Source organism: Hyla sarda, chromosome 7, assembly GCF_029499605.1.
Source record: "Hyla sarda isolate aHylSar1 chromosome 7, aHylSar1.hap1, whole genome shotgun sequence".
NCBI classification, from domain to species: Eukaryota; Metazoa; Chordata; class Amphibia; order Anura; family Hylidae; genus Hyla; species Hyla sarda.
In genome coordinates, this window is record NC_079195.1 from 93785916 (window position 1) to 93811808 (window position 25893).

Genomic DNA, 25893 nt, shown 5'->3' on the forward strand with positions numbered 1-25893 from the left:
AAGAGGGGACAACTTGACTTCCCCCAGCTGTTGTGTTCCATTTTCTACCTGTCCCTATAGAGAAAGTAAGTAATAACTTTAAATTATCTAAGCAACTTCTTAAGAGCAGAGTCCAGGGATAAGATGGATTTCCTTCTTGATAGCGTTCTGCCATATATACTTCATAATTACTATATGTCTTAATTATTGTATGCCTGCTTCAACGCCAAGTATATCTAGATACATCCATCAGATTGGACAGATCCATTAGAAGAAATGAAAGCTGATATGCATCTTTCCACAGCACAACCATTTTCTTTGATATGCTGGGGAATACTATGCAAACAACAAGCGTAGTCCATAAAACTTTAACACTAAGGATTACCTACAAACCTTTTGTACACCTATATTTAGTCCTTTAACACATATAGTGGTCACAATGAGATTCAGATGTAATAATCAAATCAGAGATAGTAACAGGCAGACAGACGTCTCTTAGATTTACTACTGTAAATATGCCAGAATTTGGGAAAGAACTGTGCCAAAAATTGGTCTTACATGACTTATGCCACATTAAGGGATCCTTAGTGGATCCATGCTGGTCAAAATGGCTTGGAATAGGCACTTATGTCCACAGCAATCGGCTACAAACATAAGCCCCGCCAGGAAGACTGCACATGTTCAATCTTCCGTCAGAATCCAATTCCTCATTGGAAGTTCCACTACCGAACTTCTAATGTGTGGGAAAAAAAACAGTGAAGGATGGATGCAAAAGGAATCCGTGCAGAATCTCCGAAGTGTGAACGAGGCCTTATTATGGGCTTTAGACACTTTTTTGACACTTTTTCACTGGATCCAACAAAAAAGGGTGTGGCTTTGGTGCACAGAGACACGGCTTTATTTAAAGGGGGTGTGGCCTCAATATTCCAAAAGAGTGCCAAATTTTTGGTGCACAGTTTTGGTCAACTAAAAGTTGGTCTGAACCTAGATGAGACAGTCTTCAGATAAACTAGACTAGCCTGAAACACTTTGATGCATCTGACCTATTTAATAGGGACCTGTGGAATTACCTGACAGGATGTAACATTGCTCCTTGCACATTTTTTAGCATTTTGAAACACTTGTAAGGCCATGTTCCCACCTTGGAACTTCGGTGCGGAATTCCGCACAGAGATTTTGCAGCAGCAGAGTCCCATTGTATTCAATGGGATTCTGCTGCGCAGTGCACACGGCAGAATTTCAGCACCAGATGTTTCTGGCACAGAAATTCCGGTTTCTGTGTCTGCAGAAAGAATGAACATGTTATGTCGGCGCTCGCAGTCTGTAGAATATCCAGTGTGAACATAGCCTAAAAGCTATTGAGTCCTACTAAATAAACATATATGGCTAAGAACATTCATGTTACGTTCATCTGACAGAAAAAGAGAAAACCAGCATTAGAAAAAGGAATAGGCTGGGGGATGGGGGATGGATCCAAGTACAGACAACCATCTTCTATATATTGGAAAGCTTCTCACCTCTATAATACCTCTTTATATGCATGAAGATATGACAGTACTCAGAGAAGCCACTCTGCACCCTACTCCCAGCCATTATCTGTACAATGTATGTCACCATGAGAATTGAGCAGGTATTATAGTCCTTTAAACTACAGAGCAGTCACTGCCAAAGCGTCATCACTGAGCTGAGGATGACTGTATATTCCACAATTCTTCATAAAATCCTTCACCACTGGAAGCAATGTATAATCTCAGCTGTACCAGTGATGTACTTAACACATTACAGCAATTATTATGAGGATTGCCATTGATGTGGATGTACTGGATAAGCAGATACCACACATGCATATTTTATTTAAAATTTATAACATAAGAATTACGTCTAGAAAACAGTCTAGAATATTAGTTGCAAACACAATCTGCAGACCGCTCTCTCTCGTACCGCCACCACATGCACTCGGACTGGCCGGCAGCGCCTCCGGACCGGATATAGCAAAGCAGAAATGGATGTCTAGCACTTGGTGCAGTAAAACCAGGTACTTTATTGAAGGAACATCAAATACAAAATGTATAGCAGGACAAACGTGTTTCAGATCATTACCGATCCTTAGTCATGGCATAACACATATGTTAAAATCCAAACTTTAAATACTCCTAATAAATGAGGAGAGCACCTGAAATCCTCATGAATATTTAAAGTTTGGGTTTTAACATATGTGATATGCCATGACTAAGAATCGGTAATGATCTGAAACAAGTTTTAACATTTTCTATCTGATGTTCCTTCAATAAAGTGCCTGGTTTTACTGCACCGAGCACTGGACATCCATTTCTAGAATATTAGTGTTATAACCTGCTGCTAAGTGCATTGAGGTTATATGCATGCATGCTGAATATTAACAATACTGCAACACATTTGTACGTAAAAAAGTATGGGTGTAGGATTCCTGCATAGTGCATTTTATTTATGGTATTACACCACATACAGTTTTGGTGACCAATAGACAATAAAATATAGACATTGTTACTGCGCAAATATTGAATATTCTGTAGAAAAATGTCATAATCACACAAGCTATTTTATGTCAAGTTTTTGCTGAGCTAGTGGGTTGTGATTATCCTCTATGATGTCCCCTATACACAGTAGAAAAGATCCTGCTCCCTTGTATCCCTATGGCACACCCTTAGAGATAACGGCAGTATGAAAGACATTATAGACCAATACTGAGTAATGTAAGGTGTCTATTGAGTTATGAGATATGACGCTCAGCAGAACTTTGAGCAGTGTCTTTCTGTGTCTCTATCTACCTACTCCTTTCTCCTAGAGATGTACGGCAGGGACCATATTTGAATTTGCGATATTTCGCGTATATATGGAGGAATATTCGTCCTATGTTCGCGAAATTCGCATATTCACTATGTTCGTTCCCTTTTTTCCATGTGAAAACTTGTTATGAAATTTGCATAGTGCACATGTGTGTTTATATCTCTCTCCTAAAAGAAGGGAGGGATCAGTGTCCTCGGGAAATGCCAATATTTGTGAATATTTGCATATTCGCATATACGAAATATTCACGCTCCACACCGACTCACACAGTAAATAATATTGGAGCTTTCTTTGGACAACAAGTTGAAAGCAGGGAGGAATGATCACTTTTTTTTTTTTTTACAAAGTACACATCATTACGATGGTAATCTGTTCCAAATGGACCATCGTTTGTTGAAACCATCGTATGTTGAGGGATCCGTGCAATGTGAAGTATAGGCCAGTGGTCTACAACCTGCGGACCTCCAGATGTTGCAAAACTACAACACCCAGCATGCCCGGACAGCCTCTGCTTCCCCGGCATGCTTGCTCTCTGTCGCCGCCATCACGTCGCTATGCACGCAGCTCCTATTGGATGACAGGACGACGTGCGCAGCTACGTGATGACGACGATGGAGAGAGCAGACGATGCAGAGGATCCCGAAGAGGATGCGCCGGAGCCCCGAGGACAGGTAAGTGATCGTCAGCAGACCACACGGGGCACCGTAAACGGCTATCCGGTGGCAGCTGAAGAAGTCTGCGCTGCCGGATAGCCGTTTATGCGATGGCCCCGACATACAAAAGCATTGTATGTTGAAGCTGCCTTCAACATGCGATGGCCTCTGAGAGGCCATCGTATGTTGAAATGATCATATATCGGGGCCATCGTAGGTCGGGGGGGTCACTGTATTGTGAAGAAAATAAACTAATATTCATCATACATATATCGAATATATATATCGCTATATTCTAAATATTCGCGAAATCGTGAAGTGTCGTTATTGGCGGTAAAAATTTGCATTTCGAATATTCGTGCTCAACACTACTTTCTGCCCCTCTCCATGAGCAACCTGATCCCTCAGCAAGCTTATAGTGTGTCTTTTCTCTGAAGACAGATTCTAGATGGTCTCCACTGGAGTAAATGATTTTGGTTGGGAAAGTTGGAAAAAAGGAGCCGGAAATGTGGAGAAAGAGGCTTTTTCGTCACAAGATATATTTGTTTGCAAAATGAAAAATGTACATTATATCCATTTATGAAATGCAAAGAATTCTTCCAATATATCCAGCAGTTGAGACTCACAAAAGTAATCAGCGCTATTCATTTACTATGCAAACAATCTACTGATTGCTATGGCTTGTCACACGTCAAGATGTTGAACCTTTAAGAAACTGACCGTTTAGGAAAAGGTTACCTTTGGGATGGACTAAGTTCTTTTGTATTATTTCCAAAACAGGCAGCAATTTTATCAGCTAAGCACACTAATAAGGCTGGTATGAATTACTTAGATACTAACCATAGCAACAGACACTGTTCAGTAGGTCACATGGTTGTGTTTCTTATTTCTAGGATTACAGAAACAGCAGAGAATTAAAACGGCCACAGATGTTACAATTTTGATTTAAGTAGATAAAATATACAATATTGTTTATATTGAGTATGTCCCATATATTTATTAATTTATTTTTAATTATTTATTTATTCATTCAAAAAATATTTTTTTTTTTTTGGAGGGGACTGTGGGTAAAGGGGTAAGAGAAGGGCTATATTATTCTTGTTAAGGAATGTGAAACTTGTACATTAATTTTTGGGATGAATGTCTTATCTAAAGTAAAAAAAAAAACAATGGATTTCTTACTTAGCAGATTGTTCTAGAATATTTTACTAGTATAAATGTTACAATTATTTTGGATGATTAATATTTACCCTCAGATCATAGTGAACTCACCAAAGAAGGTATAGGTGGCTTGGTCTAGGTATCAATGCCATAACTATAAGGAATATCTGAAAAGGCCTGAAGGATCTACTCCCACATAAGAGAAGTATCGGTGAAAGAGATTTGCACAAATACTAAGCCTTCACCTAGTGGTCTCAAAAGGGATAACAGGTTATCTGATCAGTTCATTAAAATAGAATGTAGTGGAAGTGATCTGCTCCAAAGCTGTTTCCAAATGTGGTTGTTTTGCAGTCAGACTATTAAAGTGGTGATAGGACCCACCAGAAAATTCTTTACCATTACTGCCCTGATTTTAACAATGGCGCTTTCCTCCCAAGTGTGGCAGAATTCTAATGATACGGAATGGACAATCACACAAAGATAAAAGTGAAACATTTATTACCCAAAATGTAATACATTTTGTGGTACTTGTTGACCACTTCCTCAGGCATGTCTCTAGAGGCCTGTCAACACAGCTGCTACATCTACTGCAAAACACTTCTTCTATGAGTAGCAGTTTAGCGTGTAATTCTATCACTTGACAGCAATGCATTATTTTACATTCACAATGATCGTCTAGTGGAGGGGCATCCTCTGCATCTAGAGGAAAGAAGGTTTCACCATCATTACAGACAGGGATTCTTTACTGTAAGAGCAGTGAGACTATGGAACTCTCTGACACATGATGTTGTGATGTCTGACTCAATAAACAAGTTCAAGGGGGGCCTGGATGATTTTCTGGAAAAATAGAATATTACAGGTTATGGATACTAGATTTATGTGGAAAGAACGTTGATCCAGGGATTTATTCTGATCACCATATTGGGGTCAGGAAGGAATTTTTCTGGCATCAGCCTCATGTTTTTTTTTTTTTGCCTTCTTCTGGATCAACACAGTTAGGGTTTTAGGTTGAACTTAACTCTTGACTTTTTTTAACCTTATAAACTATGTTAGATACAAGAAAGGCTGGGAAGCTCCACAAATATTCCAGCACAACACAAAGGTCACAAGAAGCATGACAAATGTATCTAAATGTGATTGACACCAATTTAAATCCGCAGCTGCCATAACACTTGTGATTGAAACCTAAAGATTTACAGTAAAACATTAGCAAAAACCGCAGGGGGCTTCCCACAGAGAACAATTTCAAACATGGAGACTGACGGCTGCTTGAAATTTTCAAAGTAGTGGTATATACTGTTAATAGCAAAGGAAGGCAAATGTGTGACAGGGAGGCTGGAAATGGCAATCGAACAATTGAGAAAGAAAAAAGAGATTTCTCCGGCTAATCAGCCCGGCTGATTGGAAAAGTAATTCAATTCCCTGAATGGAGCCTGACAACATGACAGGGAGAAGGCCAGAGGAAAGTTTAATCCAGTTGATCTCTCAACAGAGCAGAAGATAGAAGATGAAAGGCTGGGTTGGGAATTCTCCTCAGGTCCGAAATGGCTCAGAGACGTGATCATGAATTATAGGAAATGCCAATATACGGGAGTGTGAAGGAGCCTAGAAAAATCCAAGTATTCTTTAACAATGATGAGTCTGCTATTGTAAACCCTTCAATCCTAAATGGATGGGGTTATTTGAAGCGGAGCCTAAAAAGTGGTATTTTTTTTTTTGTTCTACATGGCATTGGTATAAACAATTGCCATAGTAAGTCTTACTTATTATGTTATATTACTTATTTAAGTCAAAACACCTTTTGAGAAGAACATATGATCCTTCATTTTATTAATGATTGTTATCTTTCTGTTCAGCATGCAAGTAACACTTTCTCTTAAAAGGGTTGTTGAGTTTTAAAAAGCTATTTACTTTTATGTATCCTATGCTCCTGTTCAGGATCATCATCTCTGGGCTAGATGAGGGGGGGGGGGTACTAACTACAGGGGGAATACTACCTACAGGGGTACCTAGCTACAGGGTTTATCTAATGAGGGAAACTACCTACTGGGGAATAATGTATGCTGTAGAGAGTAGATGGATAACACACTCACTATGGGCTCTGTAGAAACTTTCAAGCTTTATTTGGCAAGTAGAAAATTCAACGACAAAGGTACACAGGGAGCTCGTGATGAAAAAGGTGAGGCAGGGGGCGTACTGGACAGACAAAGCGCCGTAGTGCGTGAAACATGTTGCCACCCCTGTGAACACCCCCTGCCTCACCTGTTCCATCACAAACTCCCTGTGTACCTGTGTCGTTGAATTTTCTACTTGCCGAATAAAGCATGAAAGTTTCTACAGAGCCCATGGTGAGTGCATTATCCATCTACTCTCTAGAGCACACATTATTGCCAAGATACTTTTCTTCTGGATAAGAGCACCTCCTTAGCTACGTTTTATTATATATACAGGTACACTTGCTATATGTTACATATATGGAAGGACTTTCTCCATTATTCATATTAGCGGTGTCAGACTTTTACTTTCTGTGTTTCAGGTACCTACTGGCGAAATCTGTTAATTGGAGCAACCTACCTAATGAAGGGACTTAGTCTTCTTCAATCCACCTAGACCTCCCCCAATTCACAAATGTGCACTATCTGTGTGAGGGTACTAAAAGGGGCATTAACTGTGTTGGTGCACTTGGGGGACATTACACTGCATGGGGGTACTTGAAAGATGCTATACTGTGTGCGGGCACTTGGGGGAAATTATATTGTGTGGGGCACCAAAGAAGACATTATACTGTGTGTGGGTTACTTTAGATGCATTCTACTGTGCAGGCCACTAAGAGGGGCATTATACTATGTGGGGGCCAATAAGGTGGCATTATATTGTGGGGGGGGGGGCAATAAGGTGACATTATACTGTATGGGAGAGAGATGCACTTAAAAAGACTTACTGTGTGGGGGCCACTATAGAGACATTATACTGTGTAGGGGCACTACATGGGGCATTATATTGTTTGTGACACTAAAAGGGTATTAAACTGTGTGGAGGCACTTAGAGAACAAAATACTATGTCCTTAAAGGGAATATGTGGAAAACAAAAATTATTAGCACTGTACTCACTGCTGTATGTATACCAGACTCTCAAATATAAATTTCGATCCCACGTTGTGCAAATTCTGAGATTTATTTAGGATTGGGGGGACCGGAGGCCTTGTTGCACAGCCTTCTGTGATGATGATTCATAATGTGACTGGCCCCACTGTACACCATGTACAAGCAAGAGCAGTATGCATTTAATGAAATACTTAGATTTTTTTTGTTGTTGTATGGTGGGGGCATCCTTAGACCTAGAGTTGTGTGTGTTCCTCAGATTTTAACTACAAAAAAAAAGGTAGCTGGGGCTAAACTGAATACTGGTAAATATCTGCTGCAATGACTAAAGGGTAGCTGCCTGACATTGAGCACACTCTTTTCTTTTTTCTGGTCTTTTCTTCATCTCGTGTTTACGGTAGATATTATTAATCTCTTAGAATACAATTTTTAATTCTAAACCTTGTGGCTGCCCTGAAAATTTTGACAAGTCTTTTGAGGATTTTTCTCACTAAAACACGATGCATTGACATCTGGAATTGGCATGACAAGCCCTTGTCTAGATTAAGGAGTCACAGTTCTCCTACCATTGGGGCACTAATAAGCCACAGTTATGGCTTTTAAATTAACAATTAATTCTGTTTGTTACAGGAGATGAGAAACAAACAGCCTATGACTCTCCGGGTGCTGACAAACTAAAAATACTAGCCTAATACTCCATGCTTGAGTTGAAAAGCATGCTAGTAGCTGAGCTTAATGGCCGAAGGAGAGTCAACGATTGAACTCAGTCCAGATATTAAGAAAATAAGGAAATAAAAAGCCTTGCTGGTCGGCTTGGTGAGCCTGGCTGTGATAGCCAGTCAGCTGCAGTCATGTCACAGAAGGATTTAGTAAGGTGTTCTTTTAGGTAATAGAATATACAACCCTTTTTTTAATTGTGGGTCTGCAGTACTGTTTTTACTGATGGCAGTAAGACAACATTTCCCAACGAAACAAATATCTAATAAAAGCACTGCTCAAATTCTCCTAGACTGGAAAGAAAAACTTGTACGTCTTGTACAGTAAAAAGAAAATGACTGTGGGAAAAATAAAACACAGTACCTTCCATGACATAGACCAGTGACCCCACGTCCCCTTCCTTGATGATACAGCTGTCTTTGCCATATTCAACAGGATACATACAATCCACTATCTCTTGGATCTGGGAAATCTCAAGGTTCTTCATGAAGTCATTGTCGAGGATCGCTTCTTTAATTAATTCCTTGGACCTGAAGCAAGAAACACAATATTTAGTCATATCCTGGAGGCGGTAGCAGTGACAGTAACTAATAAAGGCACAGTGTTCTAGAAGGCTTTTATCTGCCCGGGTATAGAGTGACGTTTTATGCATTTTTCATTGCAATGCGGTAACTTTAATACCTAGGGGTCGGTAACGTCTGTTCCAAGCCTAAATAATAAAGCCTGTTAAAATCATGCACCATAGAGTTTTATCCTGCACAGTGTTAGTAGAATAGGATCAATGGAATTTTTAAGTTTTATAGTCACAATATCATGTTGGTATACGCTTTATAAATATGCTAATAAAAGTCTCTCTTCAAGTTTAATAAGAAACAGTAATCATAAGTAAATTAGAGTAATTATCTTTAATAATGCGAATTTTCTTCTGATTGCATTTTCTTTGATGTCTCCAAGTATACATAGTAAATCAACATTTATTATATATTATTTTATTCAGTACAATCACAATTTGTAAGTAAAAAAAAAACAGTGTCATGCATCTGATATTATATAAAACCTATTTGCTGTAAGAAACATTATTTCTGTACAACAATAATGTGATCTACTTATGATACAGGTGCACCTCAAACAGGGGCAATGCCAAGATGCCTTTAAAGGTAGAAAATAGAGAGAACTCTTCAATTGTTTGGTTTTCAGAACTCTGGCAAAAAGTTCTGGCTCTGGCCGAACTAGTTCTGTTCAAACCTGTACTTCACCAATTGTCCAAAATGTATGTACAACACTGTCTAAAAGCCCTATACACACTGCATTACACTGGTAGGTCACCTAGGAATGTATTTATGCACTTCTGAGCGTTTTTAAGGCAAAGTTAAAAGCACATGAAAAACAAAGCTGGATCCATCTTAAAACAGCACCACACCTGTCCTCAGGTTGTGTGTGGTATTGCAGGTTAGTTCCACTGAATAAAAAAGAGCAAAGTTGTAATACCACACAAGACCTGAGGATAGGTCTGGTGCTGTTTTTGTAAGAAATTACCTCTGTTTTTCTATTCCCCTTTAATTTCAGTAATAGGGCAACCTGCTTGGCTATGGGTAAACGGATAGTATTCTGTGGTGACTAATGGTTGAATGTAAACACACTACACTAGCAGAATTGTTATGCTGTTTAACCCTTTAAGGCCCCAGCCAATTTTCACTGTAGGACCCTGCCATTTTTTGCACATCTGACCACTGTCACTTTAAGCATTAATAACTCTGGAATGCTTTTACCTTTCATTCTGATTCCGAGATTGTTTTTTTCGTGACATATTCTACATTACGTTAGTGGTAAAATTTTGTCGATTCTTGCATCGTTTCTTGGTGAAAAATTTCAAAATTTGATGAAAAAATTTAAAATTTTGCATTTTTTTTTAACTTTGAAGGTCTCTTCTTATAAGGATAATTAATATTCCAAATAAATTATATATCGATTCACATAAACAACATGTCTACTTCATGACTGCATCATAACGTTGACATGTTTTTACTTTTGGAAGACACCAGAGGGCTTCAAAGTTCAGCAGCAATTTTCCAATTTTTCACAAAATTTTCAAAATCAAAATTTTTCAGGGACCAGTTCCGTTTTGAAGTGGATTTGAAGGGCTTTCATATAAGAAATGCCCAACAAATGACCCCATTATAAAAACTGCACCCCCCAAAGTATACAAAATGACATTCAAAAGGTTTGTTAACCCTTTTGGTGTTTCACAGGAATTGCAGCAAATTGAAGGAGAAAATTCAAAATCTTCATTTTTTACACTGGCATGTTCTTGTAGACCCAGTTTTAGAATTTTTACAAGGGGTAAAAGGAGAGAAATCTTCCTAAAATGTGTAGCCCAATTTCTCTCGAGTAAGGAAATACCTCATATGTGTATGTCAAGTGTACGGCGGGCGCAGTAGAGGGCTCAGAAGGAAAGGAGCGACAATGGGATTTTGGAGAGTGAGTTTTTCTGAAATGGTTTTTATGGGGCATGTCGCATTTAGGAAGCCCCTATGGTGCCAGAACAGCAAAAAAAACACATGGCATACTATTTTAGAAACTACACCCCTCAAGGAACACATCAAGGGGTACAGTGAGCCTTAAAACCTCACAGGTATTTGACGACTTTTTGCTAAAGTCGGATGTGTAAATGAAAAAAAAAAATTTTTCACTAAAATGCTGGTTTTCCTCCACATTTTATATTTTTACAAGGGGTAATAGGAGAAAATGACCCCCAAAATTTGTAACCCCATTTCTTCTGAGTATGGAAATTCCCAATGTGTGGACATCAAGTGATCTGCTGGCGCACTACAATGCTCAGAAGAGGAGCACCACTGAGCTTTTGAAGACAGAATTTGGTTGGAATAGAAGTCGGGGGCCATGTGCGTTTACAAAGCCCCCCGTGGTGCGAGAACAGTGGACCCCCCTACGGGACCCCATTTTGGAAACTATACCACCCACAGAATTTAATAAGGGGTGTAGTGAGTATTTACACCCCACTGGCGTTTGACAGATCTTTGGAACAATGGGCTGTGCAAATGAAAAATTAAATTTTTTATTTTCACGGACCACTGTTCCAAAAATCTGTCAGACATCTGTGGGGCGTAAATGTTTACTGTACCCCTTATTACATTACGTGAGGGGTGTAGTTTCCAAAATTGGGTCATATTGTCCATTGTTCTGGCTCTATGGGGGCTTTGTAAACACACGTAGCCTTCAATTCCGGACAAATTTTATCTTCAAAATCCCAATGGTGCTCCTTCTCTTCTGAGCATTGTAGTTCGCCCGCCGAGCACTTTACATCCACATATGGGGTATTTTCTTACTCAGAAAAATGGGGTTACAAATTTTGGGGGGCTTTTTCCCTTTGTTTCCTTGTGAAAATGAAAAATTTTGGGTAACATCAGCATTTTTGTTACAATTTTTTTTTTCATTTTTCCATCCAACTTTAATGAAAATTCGTGGGGTGTTAAGGCTCACTATACCCCTTGTTAATTTCCGTGAGGGGTGTAGTTTCCAAAATGGGGTCTCATGTGGGTATTTATTTTTTTTGCGTTTATGTCAGAACCGCTGTAAAATCAGCCACCCCTGTGCAAATCACCAATGTAGGCCTCAAATGTACATAGTGCGCTCTCACTCTTGAGCCTTGTTATGTGCCCGCAGAGCATTTCACGCCCACATATGGGGTATTTCCATACTCAGGAGAATATGCGTTACAAATTTTGGGGGGCTTTTTTCCTTTTAACACTTGTGAAAATAAAAAGTAAAGGACAACACCAGCATGTTAGTGTAAAATTTTAAATTTTTTTACACTGACAGGCTGGTGTAGCCCCCAACTTTTCCTTTTCATAAGGGGTAAAAGGAGAAAAAGCCCCCAAAATTTGTAACACAATTTCTCCCGATTACGGAGATACCCCATATGTGGCCCTAAACTGTTTCCTTGAAATACGACAGGGCTCTGAAGTGAGAAAGCGCCATACACATTTGAGGACTAAATTAGGGATTGCATAGGGGTGGACATAGGGGTATTCTACGCCAGTGATTCCCAAACAGGGTGTCTCCAGCTGTTGCTAAACTCCCAGCATGCCTGGACAGTCAGTGGCTGTCCGGAAATGCTGGGAGTTCTTGTTTTGCAACAGCTGGAGGCTCCGTTTTGGAAACACTGCCGTACAATACATTTTTCATTTTTATTGGGGGGACAGTGTAAGGGGGTGTATATGTAGTGTTTTACCCTTTATTATGTGTTAGTGTAGTGTAGTGTTTTTAGGGTACATTCACACGGGCGCAGGTTTACAGTGAGCTTCCCGCTAGAAATTTGCGCTGCGGCGAAAAATTTGCCGCAACTCATGCTTGAAGCAGGAAATTTACTGTAAACCCACCCGTGTGAATGTACCCTGTACGTTCACATGGGGGGGGGGGGGCAATCCTCCAGCTGTTTCAAAACTACAACTCCCAGCATGTACTGACAGAACGTGCATGCTGGGAGTTGAAGTTTTGCAACAGCTGGAGGCACACTGGTTGGAAAACCTTCAGTTAGGTTCTGTTACCTAACTCAGTATTTTCCAACCAGTGTGCCTATAGCTGTTCCAAAACTACAACTCCCAGCATGTACTGATCGCCGAAGGGCATGCTGGGAGATCTAGTTATGCAACAGCTGGAGGGATCGCAACTACAACTACCAGCATGCCGAAACAGCTGTTTCGACATGCAGAGATTTGCAGTTTTGCAACATCTGGAGGGCTACAGATAGAGACCACTGCACTGTGATCTCCAAACTGTGGACCTCCAGATGTTGCAAAACTACAAATTCCAGCATGCACAGACAGCAAACAGCTATGTGGGCATGCTGGGAGTTGTAGTTTTGCAAGATCTAGAGTGCTACAGTATAGAGATCACTATGCAGTGGTCTCTAAACTGTAGACCTCCAGCTGTTGCAAAACTGAATCTCCCACCCTGCCCAGCAGCTGTCTGGGCATGCTGGGAGTTGTAGTTTTGCAACATCTGGAGGGCTACAGTCTCAGACTGTAGCCCTCTAGATGTTGCTAGGCAACTTACCGGCTTCCGTCGGATCCAGGGAGCCGTCCTCTTCTGCTGCACGACATCGCCGCCCACGCCGATCACCGCCGCCGATCCCGTCCCGCAGCTTCCACCGACGGGTAAGTGGATCTTCGGCGTTCGGTCCCTGTCGGTTTCCCCGTCCTGCCCCGCCTATTGTGGGTGGGCAGAACGGGGAAAAGGAAAGTAAACCCCCCCCGCCCCTGATCTGCTATTGGTGGTCGCGTCTAGACCACCTATAGCAGAGATAGGGGGGGTGGCACCTCTGCCACCTCACTCCTATCGCTAGAGGGGGATCGTGGGTGTCTTAGACAACCGCGATCCCCCTTATATTCCGGGTCACCGGGTCAAAATAGACCCGAATGACCCGGAATCGGCGCAAATCGCAAGTGTGAATTCACTTGCGATTTGCGCCGATCGCCGACATGGGGGGTCTGATGACCCCCCTGGGCATTTGCACGGGGTGCCTGCTGATCGATATCAGCAGTCACCCCGGCCGCGCGCCGGGCGGGGCCCGAAATTCCCACGGGCGTACAGGTACGCCCTGGGTCCTTAAGACCCAGGTACAGAAGGCGTACCCATACGCCCTAGGTCCTGTACAGGTTAAAATTAATGTTCAAAAAAATTATCCCTTTTTTGGAGACAGATGCCTGCTGGTTGTTATATGCACACCGAGGTAGAAGCAATGGCTTTTTCCATATGTTTATTTTAAAGCTGTGAAAAACTATTTGCTGCACCACAATTATTATATATTTGTGGCCCTAAACTGTGTTGTTCACTGCTTAGTGTCCCTCACAGAAATCTTCTCCCAACACCTGCTATCTCTAAAATGGCTGCTCAACCGATGTGCAGAGCTGTTTGAAAGGCATTTCGTGATTCCCTGGGATAACGTGATCCTTACTCATTCTCCTTCATACCATTGATAATATTTTAGTAGGTTCTGCCAAATCAAGCAACCAGAAGTTTAAGTTTTAGCTGCACCAAACTTTTGAGAGAGTTCTGACCGAACTTGGGTTCTATAGGTTCGCTTCGCTCATCTCTAGTAGAAAATTCTCTTACCTACAGCTCTCTATAACTACAACTAACTAAAGGCTCTCAGCGGATGCTGTGGGTTGCAAATTTACAGCTGTCAGAGGAGACAGGAGATAAAGGCCACAGCTGTAAGGGATGCCCTGTCATTTAGTTTTAGATGAACTAATATCTAACCAGAGGTACCAATGCAGAGAACCCATCTATATCAAGTATCACTGACTCGTGCACTATATTCTTTTCCACAGAGGACGATAAAGACCCCAACTGGTTAATCTGGGAGTGTACCGACAGACGGAACACCACAAGTTGATCATATACTAAAATATTTACTGTAGCATCAATGCTGCTAATATTGCTTACAACAAACATGGTAATTTGTATACTTTACTAGGTCTGAGTGTTGTTTGGCAAGCCATCTACCACAACCAGGTTTCTTGGGCCAATGAAATCAATATCCATGTAATTATCCATTGAATAAAGTGATCATTTTATAAGATCTTTAGAGACAAAAATATAAAGGATTAAAGAGAAGCAGTCAGCTCTATATCATACTCAGCATTACAGAAATGTGCAGATAGCTGATAAGGATATAAAACAGATAATATGTGTCTCTTATGTGGTGGCTGTTTGCAAAGTTATGAAATCATTTTTTTCTTTTAAGCTCAAGAGTTGTAGAGGTTGTTCTAAGCTGCAGCAGCATTACCCCTCCTGCATGATTGATATACAGGGCTCGGTGCTGTGTGGCCAAATATTTTACCTCAATCATGCAGGAGAGGGAGGGAAATGGTGTTCATGCTGCAGCCAAGCACAGCCTCGATGATACTTGAGCTTGAAAGGAAAACATGATTTTATACCTTTGCAAAGAGCCATCAGCTAAGACACGGGTATCATTTGTTTTATCGGCTATCTGCTTCAGCTCTGACCATTACATAGAACTGACAGATTCCATTTAAGTCTACTAAATACAAAACTGGCTCATTGAGCACTGAAACTGAAGTAGTCATGTGATGCCCAAACTAAACAATACTCTGCTTAATATGGGAAATTACAATGATCACACAACAACCAGTAGCTGATTCCCCTTGTACATGGTCCTAGCAATAATAGTTGAATAGGCCAAATTGCAAGGAGTATACAGCAAACAGACACCACCTTATTATCCCCTCGACCATTTCATACATAAAAAACACACTGTAGTCTGGCTTCAAATGATGAAGTGTTCTATGGATGAACAGGACAGGTTTGTGCAGCTTCTGAGAAATTCTCAATGCCCCAATGTCTGTGATCATCACCAAGACACAAATAGCATTAAAATCTTCCGTCTCCAGGGAAGTCAGTAGGAACATCTCAATAATGTCATTTAGATTGCTTAGCATATTAAGCTCTTGGCTGCCTGAAGAAACAGGCAATGTTTGGGGTTCCCGGGAGCTTTGAAGGGTTGAGGCAGAAGCTTTTTAAAAGCATGTGATCTGCCTTGTAGCCAGTATTGCGTTGCTTACAGTGCTTTCCTATTACAGTGCCTTCTTATACTTCTTAATTTGAAATAAGGGAAATTTAGAGCCTGTTCAGCAATAAGTGTTGTACAATTTCAATGCAGCTCTAAATCCCTTCTCAGGCAGAGGCACTTCACCTGGAGCAGTACAACCTCCCGATGGAAGCAGCCGTGCACACTCATCACTTTAATGTCTTTAATGTTTCATTAAAATCTCTTGTTCAAGTGGATACAATCTGGATGCTTTCTAACAAGGGACTCTCCAAGTGTGCACTCTATGCCAGAGACGGGAGCCTGTAAACATGCAGGTTGTGAAGCATAAATGGGCATAACCTGAGCCAGATTGCTCTCTCCTATTCCAGACAAGTAAGTGTTAGCCCATCGTTATTAAATATAATGCACATTTTAAAATCACTGTATAGAAAGGGTTGTGTGGGACTTTGCCAAAACAATGAATACAGTGAAACAAAAAATAAAATAAAAATATGCCTACCAACAAAATCCCAATCTGGTTCTGAAGTGCTGCTTACCAGCGATCCTCGGCCTAAGCAACACTACATCCATATTGTCACAACATCACAACACTACTGCTATGGACATCACTGTGTGAGCAGGAAGGCCCAACCATAACCTGTCACCTGAGCAGAATTTTGGCACCGTGTACTTTCATAATTTATCCCAGTCACTTTAAAAAAAAAGTTTGACATGCCCTAGAGACGTCAAAAGTTTTGATTCGAGGGGGTCTAGATACAGCCAGGAGAAGACCTTGGCTAAGGGCTTCTCTCCGCTGTTCGCTGTGATCTCCATCACTGCAAGAGATAGGCTCTTTACATAGAGATTTTAGATAGAGATTTACAAGCGGAAAAGCAGTGAGTTGGGGAGTAAAGTGCTTAGCTGTGCACTTTTATTGGCTCTATGAAATGGTCAATGAGTGTCTCAGCACTCGGACCCCAACCAATCAAAACTTTTGACAAGTCAAAGGTTTTTTTTTCTTTCTTTTAAGTGCCGGTCCCCAAATAAATTCACTAAACCTTTTGCAAATATGTCCTATCCTATGGGTTTTGTTTTAACATCAGACAACGACTAGGAGATTTTGTATACTGCATATAGGTTTTATGCTCATACTAAGACTACTAGCCAAAAAAATGTAATGCAGTGAAACCTCTCCAAAAAACCAGCTCCTTGAGATGACTGTCTACTAAGGGTATGTTCACACTGAAAAATCTCCATTTGCAGAATTCCGAACAGGGATTCCGTCAGGCATCCGCTATCTAAAACCTTAGGCGGTAGGACCGTGCAGATAACATTAATGGCAATGCAGTGTGCGCGTAATTCCACCAAAAGAATGAAAAGGTTCACCGCTGCTGAAACTCTGTAGTGTGAACGGGTCTGTGGTAAACTCATTCACACCAATGTTAAGGTTCACACAGCGGAATTCCCGAGCCCAATTCCGTAATGTGAACATACCCTGATCCAGATTGAATTAAGTCCACCATACATTAGGTATGGACCTCATTTTTTTTTTAAACCACCCCATAGGAGACCACATAGAAGACCTCATAGAAGACCACTATTCAGTGCTATGATGAAGAATAGAAAGGGGGAGGCAGGACTCTTCATGGTACTCTCACAGATCATGGAGGGAGTACCATGGAAGTAGAAGCTTTATGCAACTAACCAGTGATAAGTGTATAACAGAGGAAGGAGCAACAACAGATAGATGAAGAAGGCATATACAAACAGACTCATATTAGTAGGACATAGGTGAATATTCTTTTTCACAAAGTCAATGATTGACCAGGATTTTGTATATTAGTCTTTTCCAAATAGCGTGTTTCCAGCTGTTGCAAAACTACAACTCCTAGGATGCCCTGAGTAAGTATTCGCTTGCTATCAGGGGCGTACACAAAAATGCCCCTGCCCCCCACCCCAAAGACACATTCCGAAAGAGATCCTGCAAAATCAGCCATATGCTGGGAGCAGGACCTCAGATGACGAAGTCTTACAGCAGAAGGTGCCATGTGCTTGGGTTTAGATGTTGGCAACTGTAAGCTTTGTTACTTTTTTATGTGCATTTGATTTTTTTCTTCTTGCTTATCTTTTGCCAAAGGAAAGGCGCCTTTGATCCATGGCCATTTTTTTTCCACTTTCCATATTTCTGTCCTGCATCTTCTACAGCCGTTTCTGAAGACATTGGGAGGACCCTAAGACTGCCGCCCGGTACCATTGCAGATCCGACAGCGATTCAGCCAGGCTACAGGCAAGCAAAGGTGTTGTGCCCTTAGTGTTGTGCCCTGAGTTCAGCCATACTGCACACGAGTGCACCTTTCTTTTTGCTTTAATTTTTAAAATGCCTGTAAATTACGGCACTGCTATTCCCACTGAAGGTTAGTTCAGCATTAGAATTTAAGGTAAAAAACACTATCTAATTATAATAAGGCATAAAAATATGTAAGTCAAATCCACATGACATAAAAACACTACATATCAGGCCTGACATGTTTCTGTCTTAAAATCTTAATCATAGACCCAAGAGTCATAGGGATAGATTTATCAAAACCCGTGCAGAGGAAAAGTTGACCAGCTGCCCATAGCAACCGGTCAGATTGTGTTTTTCATTTTTAAAAAGAGCTTTTTTTTTTTTTTTTATTAAATAAGCAATCTGGTTGCGATGGGTAACTGGTCAACTTTTCCTCTGCACAGGTTTTGAGCAATCTCCTCCATAGTAATTTCTTGACTGTAAAAAAATAAACATACAGAGAACATAGGAGGGATTTACTAAGACCAATGTTTCCCACCCCTTTGCACAAAATGACACCCCCTCATTGGTAAGCCCCAACCACTTGGCGAGCACGGCACATAATTACATAGAAACTTTGTGCAAGGGTCGTTGCTTGGTGCACTCAGGATGAGTCGCATGGACTAGGAGCTCCCGTCTGGGCCGCTGAATTTAGGGCCCCTTCTCCTGCTATGGGAGGCAGATCTAGGAGTAAGACACACAAAAAGAAACCCCAAGACACTGGTGACTGGCCCCAGGAAAATTGCAACCTACTTTCAGCAGCAACAGCCCTCCAGCACCATATCACGGCCTCCGTCTCCCCTGCCGCCTCACTCAGACTTTGCTGCGCAGGCTCTGCAGAGCATGGCTTCTGGCTTCCCCGATCGCAGAGGGTCCTCCGGATCACAGGCCATGGAGCCAGTAGCAAGTGCACAGCTCTCCTCACCGGCAGCCGCCGATGTCCTGGGCTTCCAGTCAGCTCAATCTCTGGTCCAATGAAAATATCTGTGGGTCATACCGAGTCAACTGACTATTCCTCCTCTGATGATACCCTAACAGACAAGCAACAACATCAGAGACGAACCCGCATGCCAGACAGGTCATCAATCATACATACTACTTACTCAGACCCGACCCTGCCTTCTCCTGAAATGGCGACTATCCTGAGTTACAAGCCTTGCTGGCCCTGTTGCCAACCAAATCTGATATTCAGACGATGGCATCTGATCTACGACTTACCTGGAGACAGGACCTTAAACCTGTTAAAAAAGAAATCAATCGCCTGAAAGATAAAGTCCAATCTCTGGAAGAATTTCATTCCACTGTTACTACTCAAATTGATTGCAAAGTACAGGACTACCACAGCAATACTCCATCATCCTTTGGGTCTTCAGAATTTCCTGACCAAATTTTGACTTCCACAAGTGCCACTACCTGATTGGGACAGAATGTTTCAACTTACTACTGCCCCCCCCCCCCTCCCCCACTACACAGGCTACCACTTACTGACGAGCGACTACTCGGTCAGATCTACAGCACCTGACTACTAAGTCCCATCCAGCACACCGCAAGACCTGATTGGATTCCTTGACTGTCTGAATCACTCCTCCTGCAGTATGGTTTCCTGTGAGGACCTATAGGTCCTATCTCTGTTGCTCTGTTCTTTTTGTTTAACTACCTAGACTGTTACCCGTTATGCTTGTTTCATGTTCCCTCTTTAGGGTCTCCGTGCTTCTCGCCTCATATACTCCAAGGACTTTACTCATGCACCATCAAACTGTTGGTCTATACCTCATTGCATGCTGTTACACTTAGACCTTAGTCTCCCCTTTAATAGTTATGATGTACTTGTCTCCTCCCTCTCTGTTCGATATGTTTGTGGCCACTGCCTCCCATAATATTGTTGTTGTTCAATGATGGTCTAGCGACTAGTCTTTCTTGTAATTAAACACCCCACTCAGTTCCTCTGATGTCACCCTGGTATTGTCCGTGGTGCATCTATAATTGTATTTAAGCGGTCACAGTTTTGACCCATTTCCCCCATTGCCTTATACCTAGCGTTCCTTCTACGTTACCTCCAATAGATGCATGATTAGACTGGCTCTAATCTTGTTACTGGCCCTTCTGGCCCCTCCATCTAGTATCCGTGTATCCATTCTTTCATGGATACTTCCTCCTGCTCTTGCCTTATTTTTCCCTAACTTTTTTTTCCCATTCTTCTGTTTTACATAGGACTTCTTCTTACTGGCTTCTCCTGCCCGCCAGCTTGCATGACCTGGAGCCCCCCAATGTCTGGGGTAAGTGGTGCCCATTGACTTTACCCCCAACATGTCCACTGACCTTAAGCTAGCCTCCCTTAATGTGAAGGGATTCAATACCCTGGAGAAGAGGGCTCAGACTCCCTACTTCTTTCATAAACAGAAAGTTCACATCCTACTCTTACAAGAAACCCATTTCAAGGAGGGCCATGTTCGGAAATGAAATAACCAATGCTACCCAACCTGGTTGCATAGTGTCAATCCGGAATCCCGATCAAAAGGGACTTCAAATGCATTCTATAGATTCCCCCCCAGTCACCATTTCATCCTCTGAAATAGACCCTCACTCGTGTTAAATTTTTGAAAACTGTGAAATCCTGGGTAAAACATTTGCATTTGCAACCATATATGCACCTAAATGGGAAAAAGTTCCTTTCCTTCTCAAGACATTGGATGCTCTATCTGCATTTGCCACTGGCCCGATCTTATTAGGGGCGATTTCAACCTCCCACTTTCCCTCAGATGGATCCCTCCTCAGGTAGTTCTGTTATATCCCACTATAAGCTCCGAGCCTTGAGAAGGAACCTGCACACACTACAGCTTAGTGATGTCTGGAGATCTTACCACCCTAAAGACAGAGACTACTCCTTCTACTCTCACATACGGCACACAGTAGAATTGATTGATTCTCAGAGATCTCCTCAGAGATCTCTGAGGAAGGAAAGGGTACTTTCAGAAACGCGTCAGATCCTTTTTTGGCCCTAGGCTCTACCAGTAGTGATGTCACTAGTAGCTTTTTGGGTCACGTCTTAGCGCTGTATTAGCAGGGAAGCGAGCCGGCGAGACGCTTCCGGCCGGAGCAGATCTCCCGGCTTTCGGCTCCCTGCCACGCCGAAACCCTGCATATGTTACAGGACTGTTCAAGCTCTGTCTGAGAACCGGAACTACTGCAGGGAAATCAGAAGGTAGTGGAGTGATCGCAACCCCACACTGAAGTTGTACAACTATTGTTATTAGGAGAGTGGATTACCGAGTACCCTATTTCTAACATTGATCTAGTATGAACCCTTTTTTACATTTAATTCAAATAAGTGACATGATATACTAGTTTTTCTATTGTACCTCCCATAGTGCTGATACACACTTTTCTATACAGTAGAATTGGTTATCTGTTTTGCCCCCCACCACCTACTCAGCTCGATCACCCACACCCAAATTGGCACGATGACCCATGTCAGACCATGCCTCTGAGTTATGTTCGCTTTCGCTCCCCTCCTTTGCTAAACCTCACCTCTCCTGGCACCTGAAAAAATCTCTTCTCTTGGATGTGCTGTGCCTCTGGGATCTTAAAGACTCTATATCCCCCTTCATCTCGGACCATGCCTCTAATACATCTTCTCCCCTGATCAAATGAGAAGAACTGAAATGTGTACTTAGAGAAATCTTGGTGAAACCTGGGGCTCAGCTGAAGAGGGAGGCATCTGCAAAATTCCTTTCCTTACAAGCCCAACTACAGACCCTTGAATCCCTACACAAACGTGCTCAACAAGACATGGTGTTTAAGGACCTCATTAAGGTACGCACAGACTTGATGGTGCTTATGAAACATAGGCACTACAAACAATTGACAGGTAAACTCTTCTATGAATGTGGCAATAAATCAAGAAAACTTTTAGCCAAAGCTCTAAGGAATAAGAGGTCCTCCCCCTTCATCTCAGCTATTAAATTACAAACAGGTTCCCCCTAATACCTTATGCTCGATATTTTGGAATCATCCCGACAATATTTTATATCTCTGTATAATCTCCCTAAATTGAGTAATCATTCGACATCTAAGCCCGAGATACCTACACTCTGCCAGTATATTCTTGATATTGCCCTTCTTCAGTTTTGACCGGGTGGACTGGGATTTCATGACAGCCTCCTTGTCCCAAATAGGTGTGGGTACAACAATGGTGTCTAGGATACAAACGCTCTATTCCCACCCTCAAGCACAGATCAGATTAAATGGCCAACTATCCGCCCCATTTAATATTTGCAATGGAATGAGACAGGGCTGCCCCCTTCCTTCTTTACTATACGTGCTCTGTATGGAACACCTTTTGGTGGCTATACGCCAGAAACCCTATATAAAGGGGCTACCTGCTTCCCCACACCATTGCAAATGTGCTGCGTTTGCAGATGACCTTCTGCTCTATCTCTCCTCCCCTCTTACCTCCCTCTCATCCCTATTGTCCACTATCCGACACTTCTCTGCTTTTAGTAACTATAAATTAAACATGACTAAATGTGAAGCACTTAATTTAACTCTCCCTCCACGTATTGTACAACTTCTGAAATCCTCCTATCCATTTAAATGGCACTCCAACTCCATCAAATACCTAGGGATCCAAGTACCTGCGATCCTCTCAGAAACTTACCAAGTTAATTTCCCACCGCTTCTACAATTACTGCGGACTGATTTGGCTAGATGGGAGAGACTTCTCCTGGTTAGCCAGAATCAATATTCTTAAAATGAATGTGCTTCCCCACCTACTCTACCTCTTCTCAAGTTTACCCATCTGTCTCCCCTGTGTCTTCTTTAGGGAACTCACAGCACTGCAGTCTGGCTTCATATGGGCCCATAAGCACTCCAGATTAACGAGACATGTCTTGATCAGGTGAAAAACGGAACGAGGCTAGGCCTTACCTGATTACCACTCTTACTATCTAGTGACCATCCTCACTTACATTCTGGACTGCTTCCATCACAACCTTCGACAAACAATGGGTTTGACTTGAAAGCCTTACTGTAGGATGTGACCCGAGAGCTGTACTGTGGCATCCATGTGCCACTGCTCATCTTAAAGGTACATCAGATCTCCCACTGGTCCTATCTGCCGCACTAAATCCTTATATATTTCCCGACTATCGCTTTTGACTCAGATTGACCTTTTATGCCGCTATTTGACAGCCCTCTCTTTCCCCTAGCACAATCCCAAGGACCTTTCCTTTCTTACCATAAGTGAGATTACACCACCTTTCTCCCCTTCCTGACAAATTCAGAACTGAAACTCCTTTCTGACATCCTCAATGGGACAACTCCCTCTCCCACCTTTTCCAGTATTGCAAATTGAGATATGTTTATCACTCATCTAAATGCCCCCTACGTCTACATTGATCACTCACCAAATTTTAAAAACTCTGTGTGTCAACGGCTTCAATACACCATGCTATCAGTGTGCTCTATCCATTGATACTGGAAGCACACACAACTAAACCTTTGCCTTTTAAATGGGTTCTCCACCATAAGGTGATTTTAGTACCTACCTGGCAGACAGTAATGGACATGCTTAAGAAGAATCTGCACTTGTCTTAGGGCTAAATGGCTATGTTGTGAGATTACCATAACACTGTATTGTAAAGCATTGGTACGGCCTCACCTGGAATATGCTGTTCAGTTTTGGGCACCTGTCCATAAAAGGGACACTGCGGAGTTGGAAAGGGTGCAGAGACGCGCGACTAAACTAATATGGGGCATGGATCATCTTAGCTATGAGGAGCAATTAAAGGAGTTACAATTGTTTAGTCTTGAGAAGAGACGTTTAAGGGGGGATATGATAAACGTATATAAGTATATTAATGGCCCATACAAAAAATATGGAGAAAAACTGTTCCAGGTTAAACCCCCCCAAAGGACGAGGGGGCACTCCCTCCGTCTGGAGAAAAAAAAGTTTAGTCTCAAGGGGCGACACGCCTTCTTTACCGTGAGGACTGTGAATTTATGGAACGGTCTACCTCAGGAACTGGTCACAGAAGGAACAATTAACAGCTTTAAAACAGGATTAGATACATTCCTGGAACAAAATAACATTAATGCTTATGAAGAAATATAAAATCCCATCCCTTCCCCAATATCGCGCCACACCCCTACCCCTTAATTCCCTGGTTGAACTTGATGGACATATGTCTTTTTTCGACTGTACTAACTATGTAACTGTGTCTAGCTGTGTGTGAACTGGTATTTCCTGTTTGACTTTGCTTTTTTTGACTACAAATCCCACAATTCCATTTCCTCCCTCCTACATATCAGCCACCCCACCCATTGAAACATAAATGAGCTGCATCCATTCAAAAGACCTGTGGTTTTCAATCAGGGGACCTACAGCTGTTGCATTAGTTGCAGCTTGATCTCTCTCCCACCAAGTGATCCCTCCACCCATTGAAGCAGACAGGCTCCCTGTCATCAGCTGACTAGTGAGTCAGGTCTCGGCCGCATTGCAACCTGGGAAAAATCTGAGACAACAGTAATTTTGTATGCTGTTAAAAATAAATATTGGGGAAAAAAATCACTTAAGAAATGTGAGAAACCTGTCACACACAGGTACAGACACTATATTATGTACTACACTAACTTTACAGCCCCTGTAGCATAGTCAAATAATAAAAATCCTGGAATACCCCTTTAAGGCTGACTGGGAGAAGGACATGGACCACTCGATTTTGGATGCAGATTGGACCAAGAACCTTTCCCATTGTCATAGCACTTCTATCTCCTGTAAAGCCCAATAAATAAACTACAAAATATTAATGAGGTGGTATAGAGTCCCGACCATGTCAGCCGTTATGTACCCGGGCGTCCCGGACACATGTTGGAAGGGGTACCATGCTCCATATTTGGCTCACATGCCCCTCCTTGTCAGCCTTTTGGTCGCAGGTGATAGATATAATCAAATGCATCACTGCAGTAAATCCCCAGCTCATATCTGAAGCACTCTTGCTCTCCATACTACCCCGATCGATCCCTAGAAACTCATCCCACCTGATATTGTTCCTGCTTTTAGCAGCAAGAACTGTAATACTGAGCCCAAATACCAAATACCAAATCCTGCATTGGTAGCAGGAAGTCTCCCGTCTGCATAGGATGGAAGAGTTGTTGGCTGACTCCACTCAGCATTTGACAAAATATAATATGATTTGGTCCCCCTGGGTAACTTTTGCGTCCTCCACTGATTAAGAACATCTTTACCTTGCCAGCTGGTACCCTACTATTCAGACACAACTCCCTACCTATTTAGTGACCCCCCCCCCCATTTCTGACTCTAGACTGTTTGACAGACAGGGCCCCTTCTCAATCTATTGACAAGATAATGCTGGATGTTGTGGGGGCTCTGGGGTAATCTGAATCGCAGGGTAAGCCTGTTGCTCTCCATTCCAGGGCCTTTCCTCCTGTTTGTTTTTCTTTCTCTCCCTCCTTTTTCTACATTTTTCCTTCTCCAACCTACCCCTGCTTATTGTCTTTTAGAACTGATGGTTCTGCTCCCTAACCCTATTGGTAGTCTT

The 25893-nt window shown here is 42.0% G+C and overlaps 1 protein-coding gene across 4 annotated transcripts in view; it reads right to left on the reverse strand.

The window, feature by feature from the left end:
- PRKG1 (protein kinase cGMP-dependent 1) overlaps positions 1 to 25893 on the reverse strand; it is a 1084726-nt gene that overhangs the window by 748525 nt on the left and 310308 nt on the right. For all 4 annotated transcript variants that reach the window (XM_056530020.1, XM_056530021.1, XM_056530018.1 and 1 more), the window contains exon 2: positions 8802 to 8968. In XM_056530020.1, coding sequence (XP_056385995.1) covers positions 8802 to 8968 — 167 coding nt within the window. The remainder of the gene's footprint in view (positions 1 to 8801; positions 8969 to 25893) is intronic.